Source organism: Hesperophylax consimilis, chromosome 16 (assembly GCF_061612785.1).
Source record: "Hesperophylax consimilis isolate HC1 chromosome 16, BYU_Hcon_1.0, whole genome shotgun sequence".
Taxonomy (NCBI): Eukaryota; Metazoa; Arthropoda; class Insecta; order Trichoptera; family Limnephilidae; genus Hesperophylax; species Hesperophylax consimilis.
Window position 1 is genome coordinate 23,985,008 of NC_142851.1, and position 23,871 is coordinate 24,008,878.

General features: G+C 33.4%; 2 protein-coding genes across 2 annotated transcripts in view; one reads left to right on the plus strand and one right to left on the minus strand.

Moving 5' to 3' along the window:
- LOC149416907 (neurexin 1-like) overlaps window positions 1-23,871 on the minus strand; it is a 460,023-nt gene that overhangs the window by 394,492 nt on the left and 41,660 nt on the right. The window lies entirely within an intron of this gene.
- The window catches only part of LOC149416909 (uncharacterized), a 178,581-nt gene that overhangs the window by 45,840 nt on the left and 108,870 nt on the right, over window positions 1-23,871 (plus strand). Inside the window, exons 3-4 of the mRNA XM_089641044.1 lie at window positions 6,964-7,011; window positions 13,077-13,150. Of these exons, the coding sequence (XP_089497170.1) occupies window positions 6,964-7,011; window positions 13,077-13,150 (122 nt within the window). The remainder of the gene's footprint in view (window positions 1-6,963; window positions 7,012-13,076; window positions 13,151-23,871) is intronic.

Below are 23,871 nucleotides of genomic sequence, written 5' to 3' on the forward strand. Positions count from 1 at the left end.
TCCCTTTTCAACTCACCTAAATTGGGGATGCCACTGTCCATATCTCACTGGCTTGGGAGAAGTTGGTGCGAAATTCACATAAAAAAACGCACCTTAAGTAAGCTCGTTGAAATTTTTAGTTAGTTTATTATATTTTCATGTACAAATACTATGTCTTTTTTTTAATCGGCCAATTTGTGTTCCTTTATTTATAATTTTGCCATTTAGGTTCATAATGTTATAAGTAGAAGGTTCTTTCAATAACATCAGTAATATCGTATCAGAATAAGTTCCTACTTCTCTCTTCCATTTATTCATCCATTTTCTAAGAAAGAAACAATGGGAATGTGCTAACTGATTTTGATAATGAGCATAATAATTTCTTATTATTAGTAACATTTATCATAAGCTGGCCGTATACGCAATACAAACCCATATACCAATACAACGAACCCATGAACGTAATTAATACATATTTCCAAGAAGGGCCACGCGATTTAAAAAAAGTTGTCTTTGAACATTTTTTTCGTAGTATTTAAAGACCTAGATAACAGGGAACGTTTTTTTGTACCGAGTTAATTTTGTTTATTATTTTTTAAAAGAATCCGGTAGGTATTTACATAAAATTTGAATTATACTCACAGAAATCCAAATTGACAGACTAGCCCATCAGGGAAAAAATAAACCAAGATACGCAGAGCGCGGAGGGGGCGTCTCCTTTTCTGTAATGTATGTGAGTATGAAGCAGCTCGCATTGTAATATCACAATTTAGTCCGCAAAAATATAATCTGCTTACGAATAGTCATTTTTACAATGATGCACAATTTGCTGGCTGTGTAAAAAACTTATATCCACAAACGTATCCACAACAACTGTATATCCCAAATCGCGTGAACAAAGGTTTGAGCTTATTTCTAAAACTGAATATTTTCTTACCCTAGATAGTAAGACACAATAAAAAATGTGTTGGTTTACCTACTTCACTCTTTAAGCATCGCTACGCAACCCGATTTGAAAAAACAGAATAGTCTCACAATGGACTGAGCTGCAACCGATGCTTTATTTTGGCGAAGTTTTCTGAGCAGGGTCTGGTTATTTCAGCGTTCAATGTACGACTGTCGTAGATTATTCAAAGCTTTCTTGAACCCTCCTGGTGCCAAAAATAAAATCACGCGGACTGCCTCCAGCTCGTTAAAATGATTCCCGGATTTCAAGTTAGGACAAGTCTATCAAATTGGACGTCTATGATTAATGCTGCGGCGAGAATGATTTTTGGTGAATCTAAGTATTGCCGTATAACCCCGTATAATAAGGGATCGCCTTCACTGGCTTCGATGCCCTGAAAGAATAGAGTTTAAGATCTGCTTAATGACCTTCAAAGCATTGCAAGGAATGGCGCCAGCCTATATATCGGAACTATGTATCCGATAAAACTTAAGCAAAGACAGCTTACTCTAAGGTCAGCAGATCTAGATGATAGTAATAGTCTAATCGAACTTTCTAGGTCAAATCTAGCCGTTTACTATAATCGTTCTTTTAGTGTAACAGTCGCGCTCATCTGAAATAGACTTCCTTCAGCTCTTACAATCTCCAGAATTTGGCTGAATTTAAACGGGCTTTAAAAACAAAATTATTTAAAAAATCTTACCATTCATATATTTTAACTTCCCTTCAATATTTTATAATAAGCCATGTTCTAAAACTTCCGGTAATTGTTTGGTTTCGGTTGTCTCCTTATTGTACCTTTTTAAAGTGTCTGCTCAGAAGATTCTCATTTCTGAGCACAAACTGCCTCCTGTTTTATATTATATTTAAGTTTTAATATTCTTGTTTTGTCCTGTCCTGCTGTTATTGTTATTCTAAGTTTTTTCATCACTTTGTATATTAGTGTATTTAGTGTTATAATATTAGATCTGTATTGGGTAAGGCACACTGTAGGAATAATTTTAAGAAGCACTAATACTGAATTACCATTTTTTATGTTTGTTATACGAGTAGTTAAGCGCACTTGAAGTGAAATGGCACTAAACTGCGCTATGTATATAAATGCCATGTTATTATTATTATTATTATGATTGTACTGCTGATATATATTTTTTTTTACTTTCACTCTTGTTAAGATGGACAGTATTACAAACGATTTTTGTAACTTTCATAATATTTATATTCAGTAAGCTCCTGCTAACAAGCTCCTTGAAGGAACTTAGCAGTTATGAAAGTACTTTAAAATATAAGAGACATTATTTTTATTTATTTTAAAAACCATAATATTTCACAAACTATTGGTATTCATACCGGGAACCATTTATCGGATAACCAAGAACTATGCCATAGGTCACCAAAAGGTCCCCAAGTGCCCGGGATCATAGGATGAGGTTTGTTTAGCTTGTGTTGGCGGCGAATGCGCCTACCCACCTGCTGCTTGGTGAGCCGGATCGAGAGAGAGTGAAAGGTTCTCCATCCAGTTTCCCCTAAGATGCCATAGGAATGTGTGGAGCTTATGAAAAAAATACGTACTCTCTTGGACAAAAGTGTTCCTTTTTTAAATTTAACGCCCTTTTCACCCTTATCTCATTGTTCCTGTTATTAATGTAATGACCTATTTAAGTTTGAAAATCTTTGAAACGTGGTGCGGGGTGTCGAATACACGGCGTGACGCGTCCCGCCAGGCACCCTTTCCGGTCGAGATTCGATTTCAGAACTGGAAAAATCCAAATTTGAATTTCAAATCCGGAAACTACCGCCGGAATTTGACTTTCCGTCCGCCAAGGCAGGTTTGAATCTCGAATTTGGAATTAAGATATTCTAATTGTTCCAACTTTAAAGCCTAACGACGGCCCAGTGACTTCCGTTTCCAGCGAAGGTATTTTTCAATGCCGGATGATCGAATAAGAAAATAAATCTAATTTTATGAGTTTTCTCAGGAACAACTTTTGGCTTTTTTCTTTAGTTATTGTCAATTTGGGAAGCTTTGTTGGAGATAATATTGCTCGAATCAAAGATTTTTTATCTTTTTAAATTAAATCCCTATTGAATTTCTCTGAATCCAAAGATTTTTTTACTTTATATTTATATGTAAATGTATAAATTGAATAAATGTGTAATTTTTTGAAAAATAGATCTTTTAATGTTATTTTAGCTGACTTCTCCGACCGGCGTTGCCAGGGTTAAACAGATGACAGTGATTTTCCGATTATTTTAAATATCTGGTAATCTAACACGGTCGATCGATACATATTCATCGATAATGTGAGTAAATTGTCATCGTTTCTGAGCATGACTGCATTTTGCTAACGAATAAAAACACTTCACAACGAGAAAGTCTTCTTAATTTATTCGTCGTGAACTGTTTTTTACTGGTTAGCCATCTGCAGTAGTGTTCAGGAACGGTAACAAGTTATCGACATCATCGATAAATCTTTTATCTATCGACCGTGCTGGATACCCAAGTATGCGAAATTTCATAAAAATGTGTCAAAACACAGTTTTAAGGGTGGGAAAAGGGGATGATGGTAGTTTTTAAAGCCATGTATGACAAATTTCTTTAATCTCGGAATAAAACAGTAGAATTGTACAAGATTATACAAAAATCAAATCCGTTCTATCCACCATAGACACTCTTTTTTACATTAATAGATATGTAGACAGAAGATAATTATTTACGTTAGATGAAATTCTATTTATTTTAGACAATTAAGATGTATCTTTGTTTCTTGTTCGGTTTGTAACTATGCAGTAAAATTATTTGAGAAATCATGTTTTTACTACAGCCTTTTGTCTGTTGGCGGCATTTCTTATTCCCAAAATACTCGTGGGTAATTGTCCCCCATGAGTTTTGAAATTGTGACGGTATCTTTGGCTACCTTTGTCTTCAACGGGTGACATCCTTTTTTTACTCAAGGTTCTGGATTAAATTACTACTTTAACCCTTTAAATGCGATAAATTATCTAGATCAGTTTAAAAACACAGTGTTTTAGAATGTCCGAAGAACTATGTTTTTACTATTTAAGGCTTTTACATAAAAGTGATACATGTTGCAGTGTACATAGGAGAATATCTGTATTATACAGCAGACACTGACAGTAAATAGATGTAATCCATGTTAAGAAGATGACCTAGATAAAAGTTATGTCAAACAAAATTGCGGATATGCAGACTAGAAACAGATTCACTGCACACAGAAGTTTAAGTTGGCTTGTTTGCAAACACTATTTATTTGTTTATAGTTTTATAGATTTTGATATATTTTAGCTAAAAAATAAAATTTAAATAAATAAAAATAAAATTTAAATTTTTTTAAGCAAAACAAAAACTCGACAAATGTCATTGACATTTTCTTGTCATTGACATGTTATTGTTACTATTTTTTTTCTTGTTTTTTCCAGATCTCGGGGAGGGTGATGCAATCCCACCAGCTCCATATTATACATAGAATATTTAAAGTAAATATAAAAAATATTGTTAGTTAATACATACACAGTAAACGAACACAAAAGACAATAATTTTAAAAATAATGAGACTAAAGTTTTTTAAAAAGAAAAAAAAAATTAAAAAATATATATGAATATATATTTTTTTATCTATGACATCAGGATTTGGCTCCATCGCTTGAAAATAGGTCCCTGCCAGAAGTGCAGTGCTGCCATCACAAGACCATTTTCGCTCGTGGCTAGTCGCGTTTGAAAGCCGGTGATCCGTTTTTTCATTAGTGCTCGGAATCCGGGAACACGCCCTTCTACAAACATCTCAGTGGCACTGCAGTACCAGGACAGCCCAAAAAGTATTCGGTAGGAATTGTTGTAGGTACTGTACTTCCATTCTTTTTAGAGATGCTTTGTTGAAGTTGGTCCACAGCTCCGAGGTATATAGGCTCGTGCAGTATGTGTTAAAAAGTTGCCTTTTTGCTTTTGGGCCACACTTGTTAAATCGTCGAGAAATCATATTTGCTCTGATGCACAGTGATCTTCTCTGTCGCTCAATATCCTTATCATCATTGAGCTCCGCTGTTACGATGTGTCCTAAGTATTTGACCTCCGGTTTTTCAGTTATTTTTGTGCCGTTTAGGCTGACGGGTAGTACTTTTTTAGGGCCTGCGCCCGTTTTCAATACTAATAACACAGATTTAGTTGGGTTGTAGACCATGTTATGTTTAGCGGCGTATTCTTCGCATATCTTTAACAGCTTTCTTAATGTTTTAATGCTTGGAGACAAAATAACCATGTCATCGGCGTACGAAATTTTATTTACGCAAATGTTTCCCAGGTAACAATCTACATTCGCCGAGGTGAGTTTATTGCTTAAATCATTCATATGGACGTAAAATAAAATTGGTGATAAGCTTCTCCCTTGTCTGACGCCGCATTCCATATTCACTGGTACTGACATTTTATTTTTCCAGATAACTTGCTTCTCTTGTTGATGATGCCAGCTTACCAGAATGTTAATTATTGAACTGGGTACATTCATTTCTTTTAGTTTTTCCAAATCAGTGCATGAGATACTCGGTCGAAAACTTTACTCAGGTCTAGAAAGCAAGCATACACTGTTGTTTTTCTTGCCTTATAATATTCGATACTTTGTTTCAAACTGAATATTGCCATATGTGTTGACAATTTAGATTTAAAACCAAATTGGTTGTCGTTATCACCTCGGTGTTCATGAGATTCATTTTTAATGCAGTATTACTTGAATATTGTTCAAGTTCATTGAATTCGGGTCTTCGTTAGAGAGATCTATAACATCTGCATACCAGAATTTGCTCAGCCGTAATCTTTACCTTAACACGCCTTTGTAACTTCTTGATGAAATGTCATTATTAAATTTGAAACGTCAACTAATTTTTATTTTTATTTTAGGTACAAAGGGTAACTACCCACATTTTTCATTCCAGAAAATGTTTCAATTTAATTATTAAATATGAAAAAAAATATTGGCGAAGAGGCTTATCATCCATTACGAAATGACACTAGGCTCAAAACGAGACGTTTAATTTCTGATCCGTTGAGTAAAATTGTCAATTTATTAACCCATCTAACTAGATAGAAACCTAACTCTGCATCTCTGTAATTGTATGACTTTGTTTATTACTTCTCTTAAAAACTAATGCATATTTTATAAATCCATCTTATTGATGGCAGATTACTTGAATGTCACCTTTACTCCAGTGTTTATTCCAATCCTCAAAGCTGTAATCTTTTCCGTATCTGTAGGTATTCCATATTTTTTTGCAGAATCACCGTAGTGAAAAATCACCATTCGGAATCGAAACGTGGCTTGAAATTACTTTAGGCGTGTTTGGTGACCATATCGGGATAACCAGGCACTTCCGCGCCATCCTCTTCCCCATACCCTTCAGCCTCATAACACTTTTCAATAAATGGGGAAATCATTGTCTCACTGCCTCCGGTTAGAGTGGAAAAGTTGGGACTTGTTGACTGGGCGGTGTTCACATTAAAAAAATATATATATATTAGTTTGTTAGAGTGACTGTTCTCTACTACCAATTTTGTATAATTTCGGTACAATTGACAAGAATTGGAACTTAACTGGAAAGATGCAACTCGCTGACGATTGTTGCAGCCAATTAATTACTTGCATCAGGGATTGAATTGCAACGAGACGAGTTAGTTTCGATCTATAATAATTGATTTATTCTTAATTACTTTTTGTTTGAATGAAGTTATATAGATTGAAGAAAGAAAAGAAAAAAAGAAAATCAGATTGATCGATATTATTAAATTATTTTAAACAATAATATCATTAATGTGTTTCTACCATAACCTATAATGTGAAGGTACCTATATAATACATGTATTTTGGAAACATAAAATATATTATTTAGTTCTGATTTATAGCCAGTATTATATTGATATAAAGATCTTAACTAAACCCCTGTTATTCACGATAAACTTGCCCTTCACACGGGACTGGCCATATAAATATAAGAAGATTAACGTAAACCTGTTATTTTATTTGTTTCAGAACACGGAGGCGCCCAAATCAAGGGAGGTTATATGTTACGCTATAAAAGTGAGTACCTACCTAGTATTATTAGAAAACGATAGCAATTTTTATTTCAAAAAATAAATTTAATGATATTCGGTAAATGTTCAGAAAAAATACAATGTTGTTTGAAAAAAAAAATAAAAATACAGTTAGATAATAATGAGCACTAAGTATTTACGTTTCTGGAAATCGAAAATAGTGCATTTTGATAGTTATTTCTTTCAAATTAAAGTCGATTGTTCACTTGGCAGCTATTTGTCATTGAAGCAAAAGAAAGCGGCAGTTATGTTCTTTTCTTATTTTTTTTAATACCTTTATTTTTCCCAATTTTTACACTAAGAAGATACAATATTATAAAAATCAATAAGGAAAATGGGAACCCACTAAGGCGCAGCCTGTGCGTTAGTAATATAGTTAATGTGATGTCTGTACGAATATGGATGAGTGCAAGCGAGATGGAATGGTTGCAAGATCTTATAAAAGGCGATGCACGTTAGTTGTGTGCCCTCTTTTGTTACAAACAGCTCCCCAATAAATACCAGTACATAAATCACATAAGAATATTATTGCATAATACCCGACACGCTACAATAAAGGCACGATAATACTCCATACACTATATTTTTTGACTCCATGGCTGTGCGTAAGGTATTGGTAACCCCTAACGTGATTCTTTACTTATAACAAAAGAGGGTACACAACTAGCGTGCATCGCCTTTCGTACGATTCCGCAAGATTCGTACGGACATCACAGTTAAATATATTATATTATTGTACCTAGAAAGAAACAAACTGAGGGCATATAAAACAAAAACAAGATTACAATTTGTCTAAGCCTTTTGTATAAAAAGTGTTCACAATAGTGTATAGTGAAGTTATAAGTGTTTAGTGTAATATTAAGTGTATAGATTGTGAGAAACATGAAGTGATACAAATTAAATAAAAAAAATTTCAACTGCTGTATTGAAAAGCCATAATTTTAACTCTTTTAAATATTGAGGAAGTTTAGTTATCACTTGAATATTTTTCGGTAAAAGATTGAAAGCGGGAAAACTAAAAAATTATTTAATTTAATCCTAAATATAAACGTTTCATCCTATTATAGGTTCTTAATTTCTTGGTTTGGATTAAATTAAGAAATAAATATAAAAACTAGAAAAAAACATTATAGTATTATTGTGTCAAAACTTGGCGTAAAGGAATGACACCAAATTATCAGTTTTTTTTGACAAAATAGCTACTAAAATGCACTATTTTCCTTTTCCGCAAAATGAGATACTAACTTTTCATTATTATCTAACAATTAAAAATATTTTTTAAATAAAATGTCCGTATCAAGCGGGTCTTTTATCTCTACATATTTACTTAATATTCAATACAATTGTTCAATAATTTAAGTAAGTCTGGTGCCTAAAATTGAGGACTATTCAATCAGGACATCCGGTAAAACCGATAAAATCAATCCGATAAACCATTCTCACATGTTTTAATATAATCAGGAGAAGTATTTACTGCATCAGTTTTGGTTACAATTTCAGGTAACGAAATTCATATGATGAATTTTCCACTGAGACTGTGTTAATATAGGGTGTCCGAGGGTAAAGTGCACTAACTTCGGGGGAGGGGGGGTTTGATTTTAAATGATTTAAGAAGTAGAAAAGAAAAACAACTTTTTTTGAAAATCATGTAGAATCACCTCCCGAAGGTAGTGTACTTAACCCCCGGACACCCTGCTTGTATGTCAAGAAATTTTGCCAACAGATTCAACTTTAACATATTTTATTCTGTGATAGAATCTTTCGTTGATAATTGAAGTAATACGATGATATATAGTGCTTTTAAATTCATTACTAATTAACCATACTCAACCTGTAAATGAATGCTGTTAAAATGAGATTCGTGAGGTGTATGTGTGATGAAACCATGTGTGATCGAGTGAGAAATGTGGATATCCGCAAAGAGTGCAAAGCTAAGCGTAATGAGTAGGATTACGAAAGGGAATCTTAGATGGTTTGGGCGTGTAGAGCGAATGACCGAAGAAAGGAGTGAAAGAAGGATATATGATGCAAATGCAAATATTAGAAGTCGGGGAAGACATGGCACGATCAAGTGAATCAGATGTTAGATCAAATCCCGCCTCAGAAAAGAAATCTTCTAGTGAGGCGGGTTACTTTCATATTTGTAATATTGATCATGTTATTACAATAAAAGCCCGGGTTGCCGGCAATTAAAAAAAAAGTTTCTCGAGTCGGGCCATGTCAACAGTCAGAATAATAGAAAAGTATATATGAGACGATGTATGAATGTGAATCAGGCATGGAGTGGGTGTCAAGAACGAGTTGTTTGGCGGTCCTTCCTCTCTGCCTAAAACGGCTTGATGGTTAGTTAGTTAGTTAGTTAGTTACCTGTAAATGTAATTTTAATACTAAGTTTAGTTTATAAAAGTTTCTGCTTTGCGATAAGTACTCGTAGATCACTTGATTGGAGAGATGTGTTCACGAAGTCAGTTACAGCTTGTGATTGATAATTTTGCAGGCCTTCAGTAAGAGAATTAAAAATTATTTATTTTTTTGTGATTCGGTTCTAAATATTCAAAGCGTCTTTTGGACGTGTTTCGTGATGAGGAAGTTCTAGGAAGGTAAAAGTCATGAGGGTTGGGTAGGAATCTAGGGATCAATATGTCCAGGAGTGACAGCCATACTAATCCCACTGCGGCGCAAGGCGATAAGTCGAGAGACCAGTTGAAGAGATCAAAGGGTCTACCCAAACCAGCCTTTCCCGATCTGGCACTCCACGCAGCTGGTAGACAGGCACATCTTAAACACACTTCACCCGATGAAGCCGGGACCCCTTCTAAATCATTAAGCGTAGCGAACTACTTGGGGCGACATGTGGCAGAGGTGTTGGTTATCCAGTAAATGGTTCCCGGGGCGGCGGTAACCAAATCCGTCTCCCAAATTGAAATAGAAATTGCGTAATCGGAGCTTAAATTCAAAATTCAAAACTTTGCAAAATTCAAATTGGAGTGAGAACTACGATCTCTGCCGCTTTTAAGTGAGATGGAGTGCTGGGCTATGGGACTAAATGGATTTTTTTCCATTTAAATTTTTGTGGATTTTATGGAGAAATCTTTATTCTTTGGATTTAATAGTGGTCGATGATTTTTATTTATACCTGAACCTCCTTTGATTGTTTTTTAAAATTAAATTAACCAAATGCCTTTTATTTCATAATATATAATATCCCTTAATATTTGAATGAATTTCTAAAGATTACTATCTTGCATTATTATTACAATGTTTTTCGCCAAATAATGTTTTTTGTTTAATTAAAGGATCTCACCACAACATAAATCGAATAACGTTTTCAATATCCAATTACGACATCACCACACAATTTAACTTACCATGCAAACTAATTCTTAATCCTTAATCAACCCATTATAGTACAATATCCTCATTCAAAATATAAATTAAATGCCATTAAATTAAATTTATCCTGAATCAACTACAAAGTAGTCTTGAATACGGTAAATTATTGTAGTTAACAGAGATAGGTACAACCTTCAACTTGGTACAGTAATTCAAATGCGTAAACCTTAACCTTTGATAAAGGGTGTTTATCTCTCTAGGGTTTAATTTTATAAGGGTAGGAACCTAGTATTTAATAACGATCTACCCCTTATGAGGGCTTGTATTGGTTATAAGCATTATATCTTTATTACGTGTAGGACTAGATTGGTAACATCCAACGCAGGTGGTTGATGATATTACGATAAAAGGGAGTATAATATAAACAAATAAAGGTATTTATTCAATTTAATATTAAAATCTTCTCCATTCAAAGCAATTCGCTATTTGTTAAACAATTTTCTAGTACTTAAATGTTTTGATAACAGTATTCATTAGATGACATTAAACTACACTTTAATTACTTAAATCGATATTACTTAGCTTTATTGCATTAATTAAAAGTAATGTTCTTAACCCTGGAGGACTAATCTCAGTCGTTTCAACTAACACTGCGTGTGTTTTATGATGTATCTTTCTAAGAGCTGATTGTGCTAGTTCTTCTTGCCAACTCTGTCTCCGACGAGAACTAGCAGTGATTACGGGATAAATTGCCGCCATTTACCAAATTTTCACAGTGAAATGGATAATATTTTATGTTCTTTAAGAGAATTAAGCTTTTTATGTTAACTTTAGATAACGGGAAAAATGTTTTAATTTTTGATTTTGAGGAGTTGCAACCACAAGGTTTAAACATTAATTTTGGAATAAATAAGTAGTTAGTACAAACTACGAACATTCGTTTTATTTTTTACCTTTGTATAAAGTTGTTATTCTTTGTAATTATTTGAAACCGTAGTAAAAATGCATTTTATGAGGGTTTGAAAGTAGTGCTAGTCAAATTGACATATTAATAATCTTTACTTATTGGGTTAATAGCACTGATGGCAGGTTTCCGCGCTGATATAGTAATGGAATATTAGTAATGTGTAGGTAAACTTGTGGCATTTTGCAGAATCTTTAATTCTTGCTTTTTTCCATAAAACTAGTGTTACTTTTGCTTCATACCTGTGTATTATTATTTTTAAAACTTTTGAGTTTATTTAACGTATGATTACCAAGAATATTATAAATTGATAGATATAAAAGTAAATTACAGTAGGGTATTACCTAGTTCAACTCCATAGATGAATCTCATCTAATGTGTGATAAATAATAATATCGTGTTCACGGCCGGAGTAAGATAAGTACAAAGTCATGGTTTTTAAGGGAGAGGTTGATGGCGATATAGTTGTTAACGCTGAAACCTTCGAACGAGTGGATGACTTTGTGCTTTTGCGAAGTAGGTTACCAAAGGAAACGGTAAACAAGCTGAAAGGATAATATATTTTAATTCAAATAAATACCTAGTTTTGTGACGAAGTCTTTTTACTCAGGCCAATTTTAAATGGAAATCGACAGTTGGATTGAACTGTCAATTTAACATGAAGGAAACACAAATTAATAATACGTTCTCTTTGGGTGTAGACTGCAGAATATAATATTTAGTACTATCGCGATCATAATATGATAATTTTTTAGTTTTAAATATTTATTTCGGTGTTTGCAAGATTTCATACATATCAGGTAAAATACGAAAGATACAAAATAAGAAAAATAATAAAACCGATTATAATATGTCATTAATGTCATTTGAAATAATATTACAGTAACAATGTTTATGTGAATACCGAACAAGAGTCCCAACTGCTCCCAACCGTGTGGAGTCAATGTCACTGAGGCATCCCCAATAATTGTGGTATGTTTTGTGGCCGAGGGTAGTTGGGATAAGAACGAAATGTGCAACCAGAAGGTAGAGAAGTACCTACCGTTATAGTACATTAAAATCTGGGCCATATACCAAATGCGACCAACGCCATTTCAAGCAATGTTTCAATATTCAACGCTTATCTTTCACCTGGGCTGAGTTACTGAGTGTAGTTTTCACTCTAGAATCTGCCGCAAATAAACTACATATGATTTCGTAATCGAGAGCCTATTCCAAGAGATCCTCCGGATTCGTAGTCGATAACCACGAAGGGCGTCGAAATTGTAATATTTTTTGACACATTTAATTATTTTGTCTTTGAACTAAACATATTTACAATACATTTTTTTTTTTTTTTTAAATAAATAAATTAATAAAATAAATAAATAAATATTTTCCAGTTACAAAACTTGATGGTTAAATATTAAACACACGTCTAATTTAAACGTTTAACCAACTTTAGAAATAAACTATAACTGAAATTGATTTTTTTTGAAAAACGAAAAACAGAATTGAAACTTTTTGATTTTGAATAGACTATTTCAAAATATCGTAGATCAATGTCATTTCAAAACAAGATAAATTTTTGTGATCTTCCTTTAGAGTAAAAGCAAATCAATTTATCCGCAATAACATCGCATGATTGAATCGCAGGAGCTTATTTCGTTTCTCGTGAGCTGTAATACTTGTTTTTGTTTTCCAGGAGTTCGATACAATAATATTTTATATAATGATAATAAGTAGGTAGTAATGAAGTTTGTTTCTCTTTTCAGAAAGACTACTGTGGGGGAGTTGGTCAGAAGAATGGGTCGTCCTTTATGACGACTCAACAATGGCGTGGTTTAAGGTAAATACAAATTTATTACACTTATTCAACATTCGCTAGACTTTTGATTAAACGAAGCTTTGAAAGTAAACTCTGCCTGAACTTAAAAAGTAATAACATAAGCTAATTTATACTTGAAAAAACCGTTATAGAAACATCATAGAGAAAAAATAGTGCGACTTTTTTTATCAAGATACTGTTCAAAATGTGACTGCATGATCCTTTTATAATAAAATATTAGTCGTTAAGATTATATCTGAACCCGTGTTAACGTTTCTTTTGTCCGAATAAATATAATGGACGAGATGCGAAACTTTTATTATACACGTGTTTCGACTTCCTCATAAGTTATTCGTGCTTTACTGATAGTTTGCTATGAAATTTGTCATTTTGAATTGATTAACAATATTTCATATCAGTAAGTTTTCTCAAATTTCTTTTCAACAAATGCAAATTTGATATTCAAATTGACAAATAGATAGAAAAATAATTTGTGTTAGGGTATATATAATATATTATGTATTTACGATTTTTAGCTGTGTCTGTACTTTTTTTAGTGTGCCTGTCTCACTATGGATGTGTTGAAAAAGGCTAGTTAAGATATATATTTTATTTTGATACATAGTACATTTTTTGATAAGTTGAAAGCAAAAACTTTTGGCAGAATTAATTTGCTAGAATTTTGGACTGAGAATTTTTCATGTTCAGATAAAATAAAATTATTTTTCTAAATATTCGATTGAAAAAATGTATATTTTTCTGAAAACCTGAATGTTGAAAGTAACCAAATAAATACTAGGCTTACGGAATTCAATACTTTGTTTGTAAGAAAGCACTATTTAACATAAGTAAGTCACTGCCATCCAACAATGTCCTCGAGCTTTAGCAGTCCAATTAAGAACCTCCTTCTGCTAAGTGAGAGTCCTGTCTGGGACAAACGACCATTTCTTGTAATCATTTTCTTAGAATCTGTCAAGGGGAGCTCGCTTATAGAATTCTGTTGACCTTCAGGGTCTAATAGACGACCTTTTGAATTCCGTGGTTTTATGTTAATTTTAATTTTTAGTATATAACAACCAAATATATTACTTAGAACAAAATAACATCTGCTTGAATCGTGAAAACATTTTAATTAATGCTTGCCATACTGGCAGGAGACATTCGGGAAAAAACATGCACATCTTTCTTTCTAACAAATATATTGGAAAACGATTAAGCGTTTGTAACGTTGTTGAAAACAAAATACGTATCTACGTTTGTTTAGTCATCTACGTATGCTTAAACTGCATATCTACAATCAAAAATCTAGCACGGTAAAAAAGTTTCGAATGAAGAACTATACAATCACCTAACAATAAAATAATTAAAAGTCTATGCATTTGTTAAATGCTCTCAACTTTTACCATTAGCTTTAATAATGATTAGCGCCGTTTTCGTGAGAAAATCACCTCAAGGGCGATTAAAGGACTAGGAAAAACCTTTCAAGTGACAGTTAGGCTGGCCGCATACATACGTTTTTCGTATTCGATTTCCGAATTAGTTTTCCGTATTCGGACATCCGAATGCACGGAATCAGTAGAAAATACATTAACTGCCGCACACGTTCGTTTTAGTTCCGAACGGAACAAATTCCTTACGCACGTTCCGAATGCCAGCCGGCGCGTTCGGAGAAAACGAATGGAAAAAACCTAATGAAGTCATGTGGAACGCAGCTATTGCATACAGTTTGTTTGTGCCGACGCAAACGTACGGAAATTTCCATTCGTAATTCAGTGTTGCCAACGGATCTTGACCTAATATCGCCGTTTCTCATACATAAGGTAGCGTAAAGTAGCCGAATTTGCTGTTAGGTGGGACATGTTTAAAATTGATGTTTTTACGTGAAAATAAAAAAATTTCGTGGGGGGGGGGCTAGAGAATTTCAAAAAAATAAAATTTGTCCCCAGAAAATAAAAAAAATTCATGGGGAGGGTGGCTAGAGAATTTCAAGAAAATATAAAATTTGTCCCCGAAAAATAAATTTCATGGGGGGGGGGGGGTGGCTAGAGAATTTCGGGACATGTTTAAAATTGATGTTTTTGAAGTAGCTTAATTGGCGCCCAGTCGCCTTTTAGATTTTTTCGGCGCCGATTCTTCTCGCTCTGAGTAGCCTAAATGGCGATATATCGCCCTTGTTGGCAACACTGGTTCTGACGTTTATACATTCCAAATGTAGAAAAACGAACGTTTGCACTAGTCTCACGGAATTCCGAATACGGAAAACGAATTCTTAAATCGAATACGGAAAACGTATGTTTGCGGCCAGCCTAAAAGTGTTATTGTTATTTTATGGATAGTTACTTAAATTTCAATAATTTTAAAAAAGGAAAGAGATTGTTTAACTGTTGAGGCATTGAAACTTGGACAGCAATATTAAAGATAATATATTTTTTTAAGTTTTTTGTTCGAGTTTAACCCTTTCGTCCCGGAAAGAAAAAAATCACATTGGATCCGAAGCGGGGTCACTCAGTCCCCCAATTTGTTTTGCTTATTAAAAGGTGTTAATGACATAATTCGATGAAATTTGTTTTGGTTATAATTAGAGGGAAGTATATATTACATATTTCAGTAGTCATTATCAAAATCGTTTCATAAATAAAGTCATAATTAATGTTCTAATGAATTTAGACCATAACGCATATGTTTTCAAAGAAAACGGAGAAGGCGGGTACGTAGCAAGCATCGCCCCTCGTTTCCGAATCTCGACTGCCGATTGGCGATTAAGCGTCGACGTGGGTGGCTAGTTTCTTGCATAGGGTGGTCTGTAAATGATGGATATGTATTTTTTACTTTTATAGTTTATGAAAACTACTACGTACTACTAAACTAGGTACGGATGTTAAATATTTTGAAACAAATGTTGTATGTTGATATTTAATGTAGGTATTAAATTATTTTATTTCTACAATTATTCTTATTATTATTATGTATCTTTTCTCGGGAGATTTTTCAATGTGGATGAGTGTTTCAAGCTAATAATTATTGCTTATAAATAAATGTTACCCTTTGTGCTATGAAAAAAAATTCTTGTCTTAAACATTAGTTTACAAAAAAAAAAATAATTAATATCTTATTTCTGATTGTTTTTATTATAATTTCATTTAGAGTATCATCTAGCATCGTGCCGCAGTTAACCTGTAATCATAAATGATGCGTTTGCTTGAATAGGTATATATTGAGTTTATAGTTTTTCACTGATCCATTTATGTAGGTATGTTTTACATTTTTAACGGTGAATGGTTTTGTTTTGTAATGTTTTATCAAATAAAATTGTAAAAAATAAGGTATTTTTAATAACTTCAAATTGTTAAAAATAAGGTATTTTTAAAGTATTGAAATCCAATCTTGAAATAAATATTTTTTTATTGTAGCCTGAGAATTCCCCGTTTTTGATAAACAATATTTATGAGAGATCTGGAAACGGTATTTATAAACTCGTAATAGGATACATATGAGAAACCGGAGAATTTCTCTCTTTTTCTTAGTAATGACGGCCCCCATGGTCAAATGGTTGAGATTCTGGGTCGCGGGTTCAAAATCCCAGCAAGCGCAAATTAATTCAATAATTATGTGATATTTCATAAATAATTCATAAAATATAATGCATTTAATATAATATATTTTCCGCACGGCCAAGGATGGGAAATGCGTTCAGTATTGCCCTGAACAAAAACCACCATTTAGAATAGAAACGTCATCATACTAGGAGGCTATCTCTTTTATGGTGACCATTTATAGGGATTGATTAAATAAACTGAAAATTGCAAAATTATAATAGAAAATAGAAAAAGACATTCGTAATATAAAACATAATTTTAATATAATTTTAAAATATCTTACACACATAATATCGTAGTAAAATGAAGAAATTTACAAAAAGACAAAAAACACACCTCAAAATATTATATTTTTACAAAAATACACCTCAACATTTTGGAAACACATAAGGTAGGTACCTACTTTATAATAAATGAGTTTTATGAAACAAACATTAGATATTAGCAAAAATTATTACACATATAGTATAATGAACATACCTATTACTGGTAAACAAGACATGTCGATCATCCAGTTGATTAGTCAGACATCTCTAAATACAAAGTTTTGAGATAATGAGGAAAGCAATGTTCGAATGCTCGCCATAAACCAAATATTATTTACATGTGTCTGTATTTTATAAATTAAATATGCTATAAAAAAATAACACCGGGAAGTATAACGGTTCGGTACATTAGTACGACATTTTTAAATTTTCTACAAATAACCCAGAAAACATATATTTTGTTTGTTTTTTCATTTTACATATAACTGTATACTCAACTCAAATTCCGATTCTTCGGAGATGTCTGACTAATCAACTGGACGATCGTTATATTTACATATTATACACAAATCGCGTGATGAAAATCACAACTTGAAATGTAAGATATTTACTCTTTATCGTATTATTACAAAGAATTTTTTTTCTTGAGCAAGTGGAATGTAACATATACACACGGCACGAGTTCCCAAAATTGAAGATGAAATAAACGAAAATTATAACCTAGCTAGAAGACAATAACTTTTTAAATAAAAATTCACAATTTAGAAAAACACACACAACACGATGAAAGTTAAACCCAAACAACATGGAATAAAATCAGCATTATTAAATAGCGAATAATTCTGTCAGCTATTAATTTTGGTACATACATATCCCAAACTTTAATTTATTGGTAAATCGAATAAATATACTCCAGAATAAATTGTATGAAAAAATGAAATGCAAAGTGATTACCAAGAAATAATCTAATCTAAAATTGGGATCATATTTATAAAAGAAGACAAAACAAAAACAAGCTGACGTTAACAACACAATTTTTGCGTAATTTGATGGAAAAACATAAAATATAATGTTATAAGAAGGTACAGTAACTATTGGATATTATGTCCGGTTTTTGACAACATTTCACTTGTAAGATATTATAGCGTAATGACTCCTGGATATATACTTATTGCACAAGACTGCAAAAGTGAACTAGATGTTCTGGAAAACATTGTAAAATTGATATCAAGTTATCAATAAACAATCGCATAAATTAACAATTTCCAAATGACCACTATGCTTTGAGCAATTGAAACCTTTATACATAAATTTAAATGGAAAATGAGAAAAGTGCACCACGTCTAAAACAGTAGAGGGACTTCTTGTAAAAAAGTGATAAACAGAGAAATGATTAAAAGCACAAAAGATATGGTCGAAAAATGTTTGTTTTCTTATAGAAAAATATGTTGTTCATTTACCAAATGTTAGTAAGTGACTACATGCACTATCATGAATGCTTTAATTATTTAAAATACACGTAATTTATTATTAAAAACTATAATATTAATATGAAATAAACAAAACGGATTTTTATGCAAAATATTTTCCAACGTGATCATTTTAAAAATGAAACAATTCGACTGAGAATACACCAAGATAACACAAACAACCAGTACACTAATTGAGTTTGTGTAATCAAATGAACGTGAACAAATTCTAAAATACTAGACAAACCTAAAATTGCAGATCATGGCACCATTAGTATAGTGATGACTTGAAAAGAAACAGCAAAAATACTAGAAAAAGTGAATAATAGAAGAAATTTCTAAAGGTCGGATATGCTTATTACAAAAATGACAGATTGTTTGTTAATTTTAAAGTTCTATGAAATTTCTATTCAAGTTCTGTTATGATATCAGTATAGGCCAGGTACTTCACAGAACTGAAATAATATCGGAACTTGAATAGAACTTTCGCAGAACCTGAAAATTAACATCAAAATTTGATGAATTGTTTAAAATCTGTCAAAAGATCCGTCCTAAGCAACTTTTATTATTTTAACAACATTCATTATTGGCATTGTCCTTGATAGTTTTACAGTTAGTACAAAAATTTTCTTGGACCCTGTGCAGAACACAAATAGATTTCCTGCAAGTATAACAACACAGCTTAGTTTTTCTATCAATGTTGCGCGGGCAAAGATAACACCGTCTTCGTATTGCCTTGGTAGGTAAAACTTGTACTTCATTTAATACAATATCGTCGCTTGTGCTCGGCATAACTTTTTCAAATAATTCGAAGCCGTATTGCTGCGCTTTGTGAAATTTTACACCGCTTTCTTTTCTACTTTTAATGTTGTTTTTCACTAAGTCCATGGCCAACTCCCTGATAAAGATTTTTCGTCTGCTTCGGTCATTTGAATGCCATTCTGGATATTTAGTGATCCAAATAACATAAGCATTCAAGGCAGCCATATCTAAAATCTCCATGAAAATACGAAATGGCCACCTTCTTGTCGACCTAACGCAGGAATATTCCCTTGTCATTTTGTCCCCGGTGTCTACAGCCCCCTTTGTTGAGTTGTAATGTAATATTATATCTGGCTTTTTTGACTCTGACGCTGATGAAATTTTGTCGTCGTGGAATTCGGTTGAAAGAAGAGCCACTGCACTCTTCTTTTTCGGCACATAAGAAACAATTGTAAGTGCATCGGTAAAACCAAAAAGGCTTGTATGTAATTCCCTTTGCGGAGAAGGTAAAAATTCTTTTGGAATTTCTCTTTTATTCGACCTCAATGTACCAGTCAGCGTCAAATTATTATCCAATAATTTATTGGCAAGAGGTATTGACGTGAAAAAGTTGTCTGTCGTAACACCTCTTCCAGAACCGTAATATGGTGCTACTAAGTCAGTTACGACTCGTAACCCCTGATTTACTTCTCGGGCATTGCCAATTTTGCCCGTGTATACTTGAGTATTTAAAATATAGGCTGTTTTGGCATCAGCTGCCACCCATATTTTAATTCCGTATCGTCCAGGTTTGCTTTTCATGTATACACGGAAAGGACATGATCCCCGGTACGTCGCCAAACGTTCGTCTACGGTGATGTGGGAATCCGGGGAGTAATTTCTAGTGCAAGCTGCGTTAAAATTTTCATAAATTGATTTTATCGCCTCCAGTTTTGTCCCACTTTGTGCGATTCTTTCGTGCCTAGTCACTCTATCATCAAATCGTAGAGTACTAAATAAGAATGCAAATCTATCTCTAGACATAGCTGCTGTATAAAAAAATTGCCTAAATAGATCATTCGTTGTCCACAACTCTTTCAACTGCATCTTTCTGCAACGGTTTCTCCCAGCAGCAAGCAATATGCCGATAAAGGATTTAATTTCATCCGTAGAAATTGATGCATCATCGGCTGTGCCCTTGTTTTCCCTCACACAAAAACGTTGGGTTTCAGTAACTATTTCTTTGAGAATATCGTCAGTAATAAACAATGAAAATGCGTCTCCAATAGATGAAATATTTTTGATTTTATTTGTTAGGCCAGGACGAGAGTAAACAATATTGTGTTGCCTACTACGGGATTGTGTCGGAGGAACGGAACTCCACTTAAATCCAGATTTGGAAGTAAAAGATTTTTCTTCCGTTTCATCAGTAATCTTTTCGGCATCTTCGTCAGAGGTGTCGGATTCACTTTCAGAAGAACTTTCAAAAGAAACATGATCTTCAATGTCCGATGTGTTTTGAATGTTTTCAAATTCAAAATCACTGTTTGACTCATCACTACCAGAGTCTTTCTCTAATAACGCTCGCACCTGCTCAGCGTTTAAAAATTTTTTGGGCATTTTTTTAGAATTGTGTAAATTTAAAAAGTAAGTAGGTAAACTTGATATCGTAACTGAATCTGCAATCAGAGCCTGCAATCTGTAATCAGAAAAAAGTAATTATGTAGCATCAACCCACTTACTTTTCAATAATAACTAACTAAATATCTAATCATCACGTCGTTTCCCGCAGGGGTACCTAGGCAGAGAGGACAGACCGCCAAAAACTCGGTCTTGGTACACACTCTTTGCCTCATTCACATTCATATATCGTCTCATATATATATATATATATGAGACGATATATGAATATATATATACAGTCAAACTTGGTTATAGCGAGCACAAAAAACTAAATTTTCTCCTTAGAGCGATTACTCGTTTTATCCAAAATAGGTTTTCTAAAAGTCGTAAGTACCTACCTACCTGCCCCTACTATTAATATATGTGTAGTGTATTAGAAAACAACACTTTTATTCATAAAATTTATAATCAATGATTGTTTTTAATTTTTCGTTTTCCCGCTCCACAATTCCTTTCTCAAAACAATCAACACATTATAACTACCTTCACCTGGTTCGAGGCTTCCAAGAAAAATAACATTAAATTGCCAGTCGTAATATAATCAATAGCATGGGCATATTGTAATTTTACTCATTGCACTTACATCAGCCTTGCATTCTTTGCAGATTTCCACATTTCTCATACGATCAAATATGGTTTTACCACACATACTCCTCAGGGATCTCATATCAACAGCATTCAGTCTACTTTCATCATCATCATCTGCCAGTTCCATGCCTCACTGCCATACATCAGGGTAGGTACAAGCATTCCACTGTGGACTACTAGCTTCGCTTCTTTAGACAGCTTTTTGTTGGCGCCAACGGAATTCAGTCCTCCATTAATGGAGTTACCTGCATTTACCCATCTTTCAATATCTCTATCAGCCTTCCCATCTGAGATTGATATTCTCAAAATATCTCAAATCGAAAATTTATGCATCCAAAAAATAACCATGGGTGCCTTCCGTTGATTATGTGTTTACATTTTTATGTTTTTAATGATCTATCAAATAACGAAGATAAAATAAAATAAATAACAAAAACATCTTGAAATTATTATTTCACATAAAGAAAAGAATTAAATGATACCTTTTTGTTAATTATAATTAATGTAAGACTAAATTTAACGCTTCTTGAGGTGAATTTTCACAAAAACGGCGCTATTTAAATCATATGGTCATATTCTAATGCGTGAAAAACTAGTAGGTACTATTAGTACTACTAGTAGTACGATTATTCTATAAATTGTATGGTTTGAGCAATGGAATACATAATGTTTACATGAAAATAAATTTAGAATTAATATAATAATTTTTATCATAAAATAAAAGAATATGGGAACCAAATGAACATTTTGAGTAAAAGCGCAAAAACAAGCTGCAATAATATGCAGTTATAATAATAATACACCGAGAAATTTTGACACTGATACCATCAATAAAAGCAAACTATTAAAATGCAATATTTTAATATTGTGGAGAATAAATAATGTTTATGAATGTAAGTAAGTCCAAAGTCATGGTATTTGAAAGAGAGAGTATGAAAACAGTGTGCAATATAGTTGTGAATGATGAATACTTGGAGCAAGTGGATGAGTTTGTGTATTTGGGAAGTATGTTTACGAGAGATGGGAAGGCTGATAGGGATATTGAAAGAAGGGTGAATGCAGGTAACTCCATAAATGGTGGGTTAAATGCCGTAGGCGCCAACAAAAAGCTGTCCAAAGAAGCAAAGCTGGCAGTCCACAATGGAGTGCTGGTACCTACCCTGATGTATGGCAGTGAAGCATGGAACTGGCAGAGGAAGGATGAAAGTAGGCTGAATGCTGTAGAGATGAGATCCCTGAGGCGTACGTGTGGTAAAACCATGTATGATCGTGTGAGTAATGTGGATATCCGCAAAGAATGCAAGGCTGATGTGAGCGTAATGAGTAAAATTAAGAAAGGGACCCTCAGATGGTTTGGGCATGTAGAGCGAATGAATGAAGAAAGGAGCGTAAGGAGAATATATGACGCAAGTGTGAATGGTGTAAGAAGTAGGGGACGCCCGAGGAAGACATGGCACGATCAAGTGAATCAGATACTTGAGTCGGGTCATGTCAAGAGTCAGAAAAATAGAAGAGTATGTATGAGACGATGTATGAATGTGAATGAGGCAAAGAGTGTGTGCCAAGACCGAGTTGTTTGGCGGTCCGTCCTCTCTGCCTACCCCTGCGGGGAAACGGCGTGATGGTTAGTTAGTTAGTTAACACCCCTGAAACATATACTTTTATACGCCATTGCATAAGATAAATGTACTTACCAATCTGAAGACGCCCGTAGCACTGTGAAACTGGTCCGTTCCCAAAGAGAATTATTTAACACCAAAACACAAGTTAGCAATAACCGAAAACACTATTTATTCGCTGCAGTCTTCAATCATACTGTACTTTAAACTTTTGAGCAAGTTCTATCTTCCAAATTCCAACAAATTTAAAAAAATAATTGTCTCTTTCTGGTCTATTTGTATTTCATACGACAAACAGAGACGGATGCAATTTTAATTGTGTTCCTAAAATGTGTTGCTCATAGAATGTATAAGGACACCTGCGCCGGATGTTACCCAGACGAAATGGTCTGGGACCGCCAAGTGAATATCTTAGTATTTCAAAAGGACATATGAGAAGCGCTGTGTCACCGATTCGGATTAAGTCCTTTTCATTAATAACTAAGAAATTACTTACTATCCCTTAAAAATTGTCCAGTTACCGCCTCTCCCATTTCAATTCCGGTCAATCATTAGGTAAAGCAAAATGGTAAAGTGATAATAAGAATACTAGCGTGACTCAATTATAACGGTGTAGCCCTTTTTATTACAATGCAAAATTTATCTTTCGGCTACCGGCTTCGGCAGGATCTTCGTCCAGTTCGTGGAAACGTTTATAAAGTCCCGCCCCGTAAAAAATATTCTATCAGATTTAGATGTAATTTATTTAATATCTTAAAAAGTAGTAATGCGATATAAATT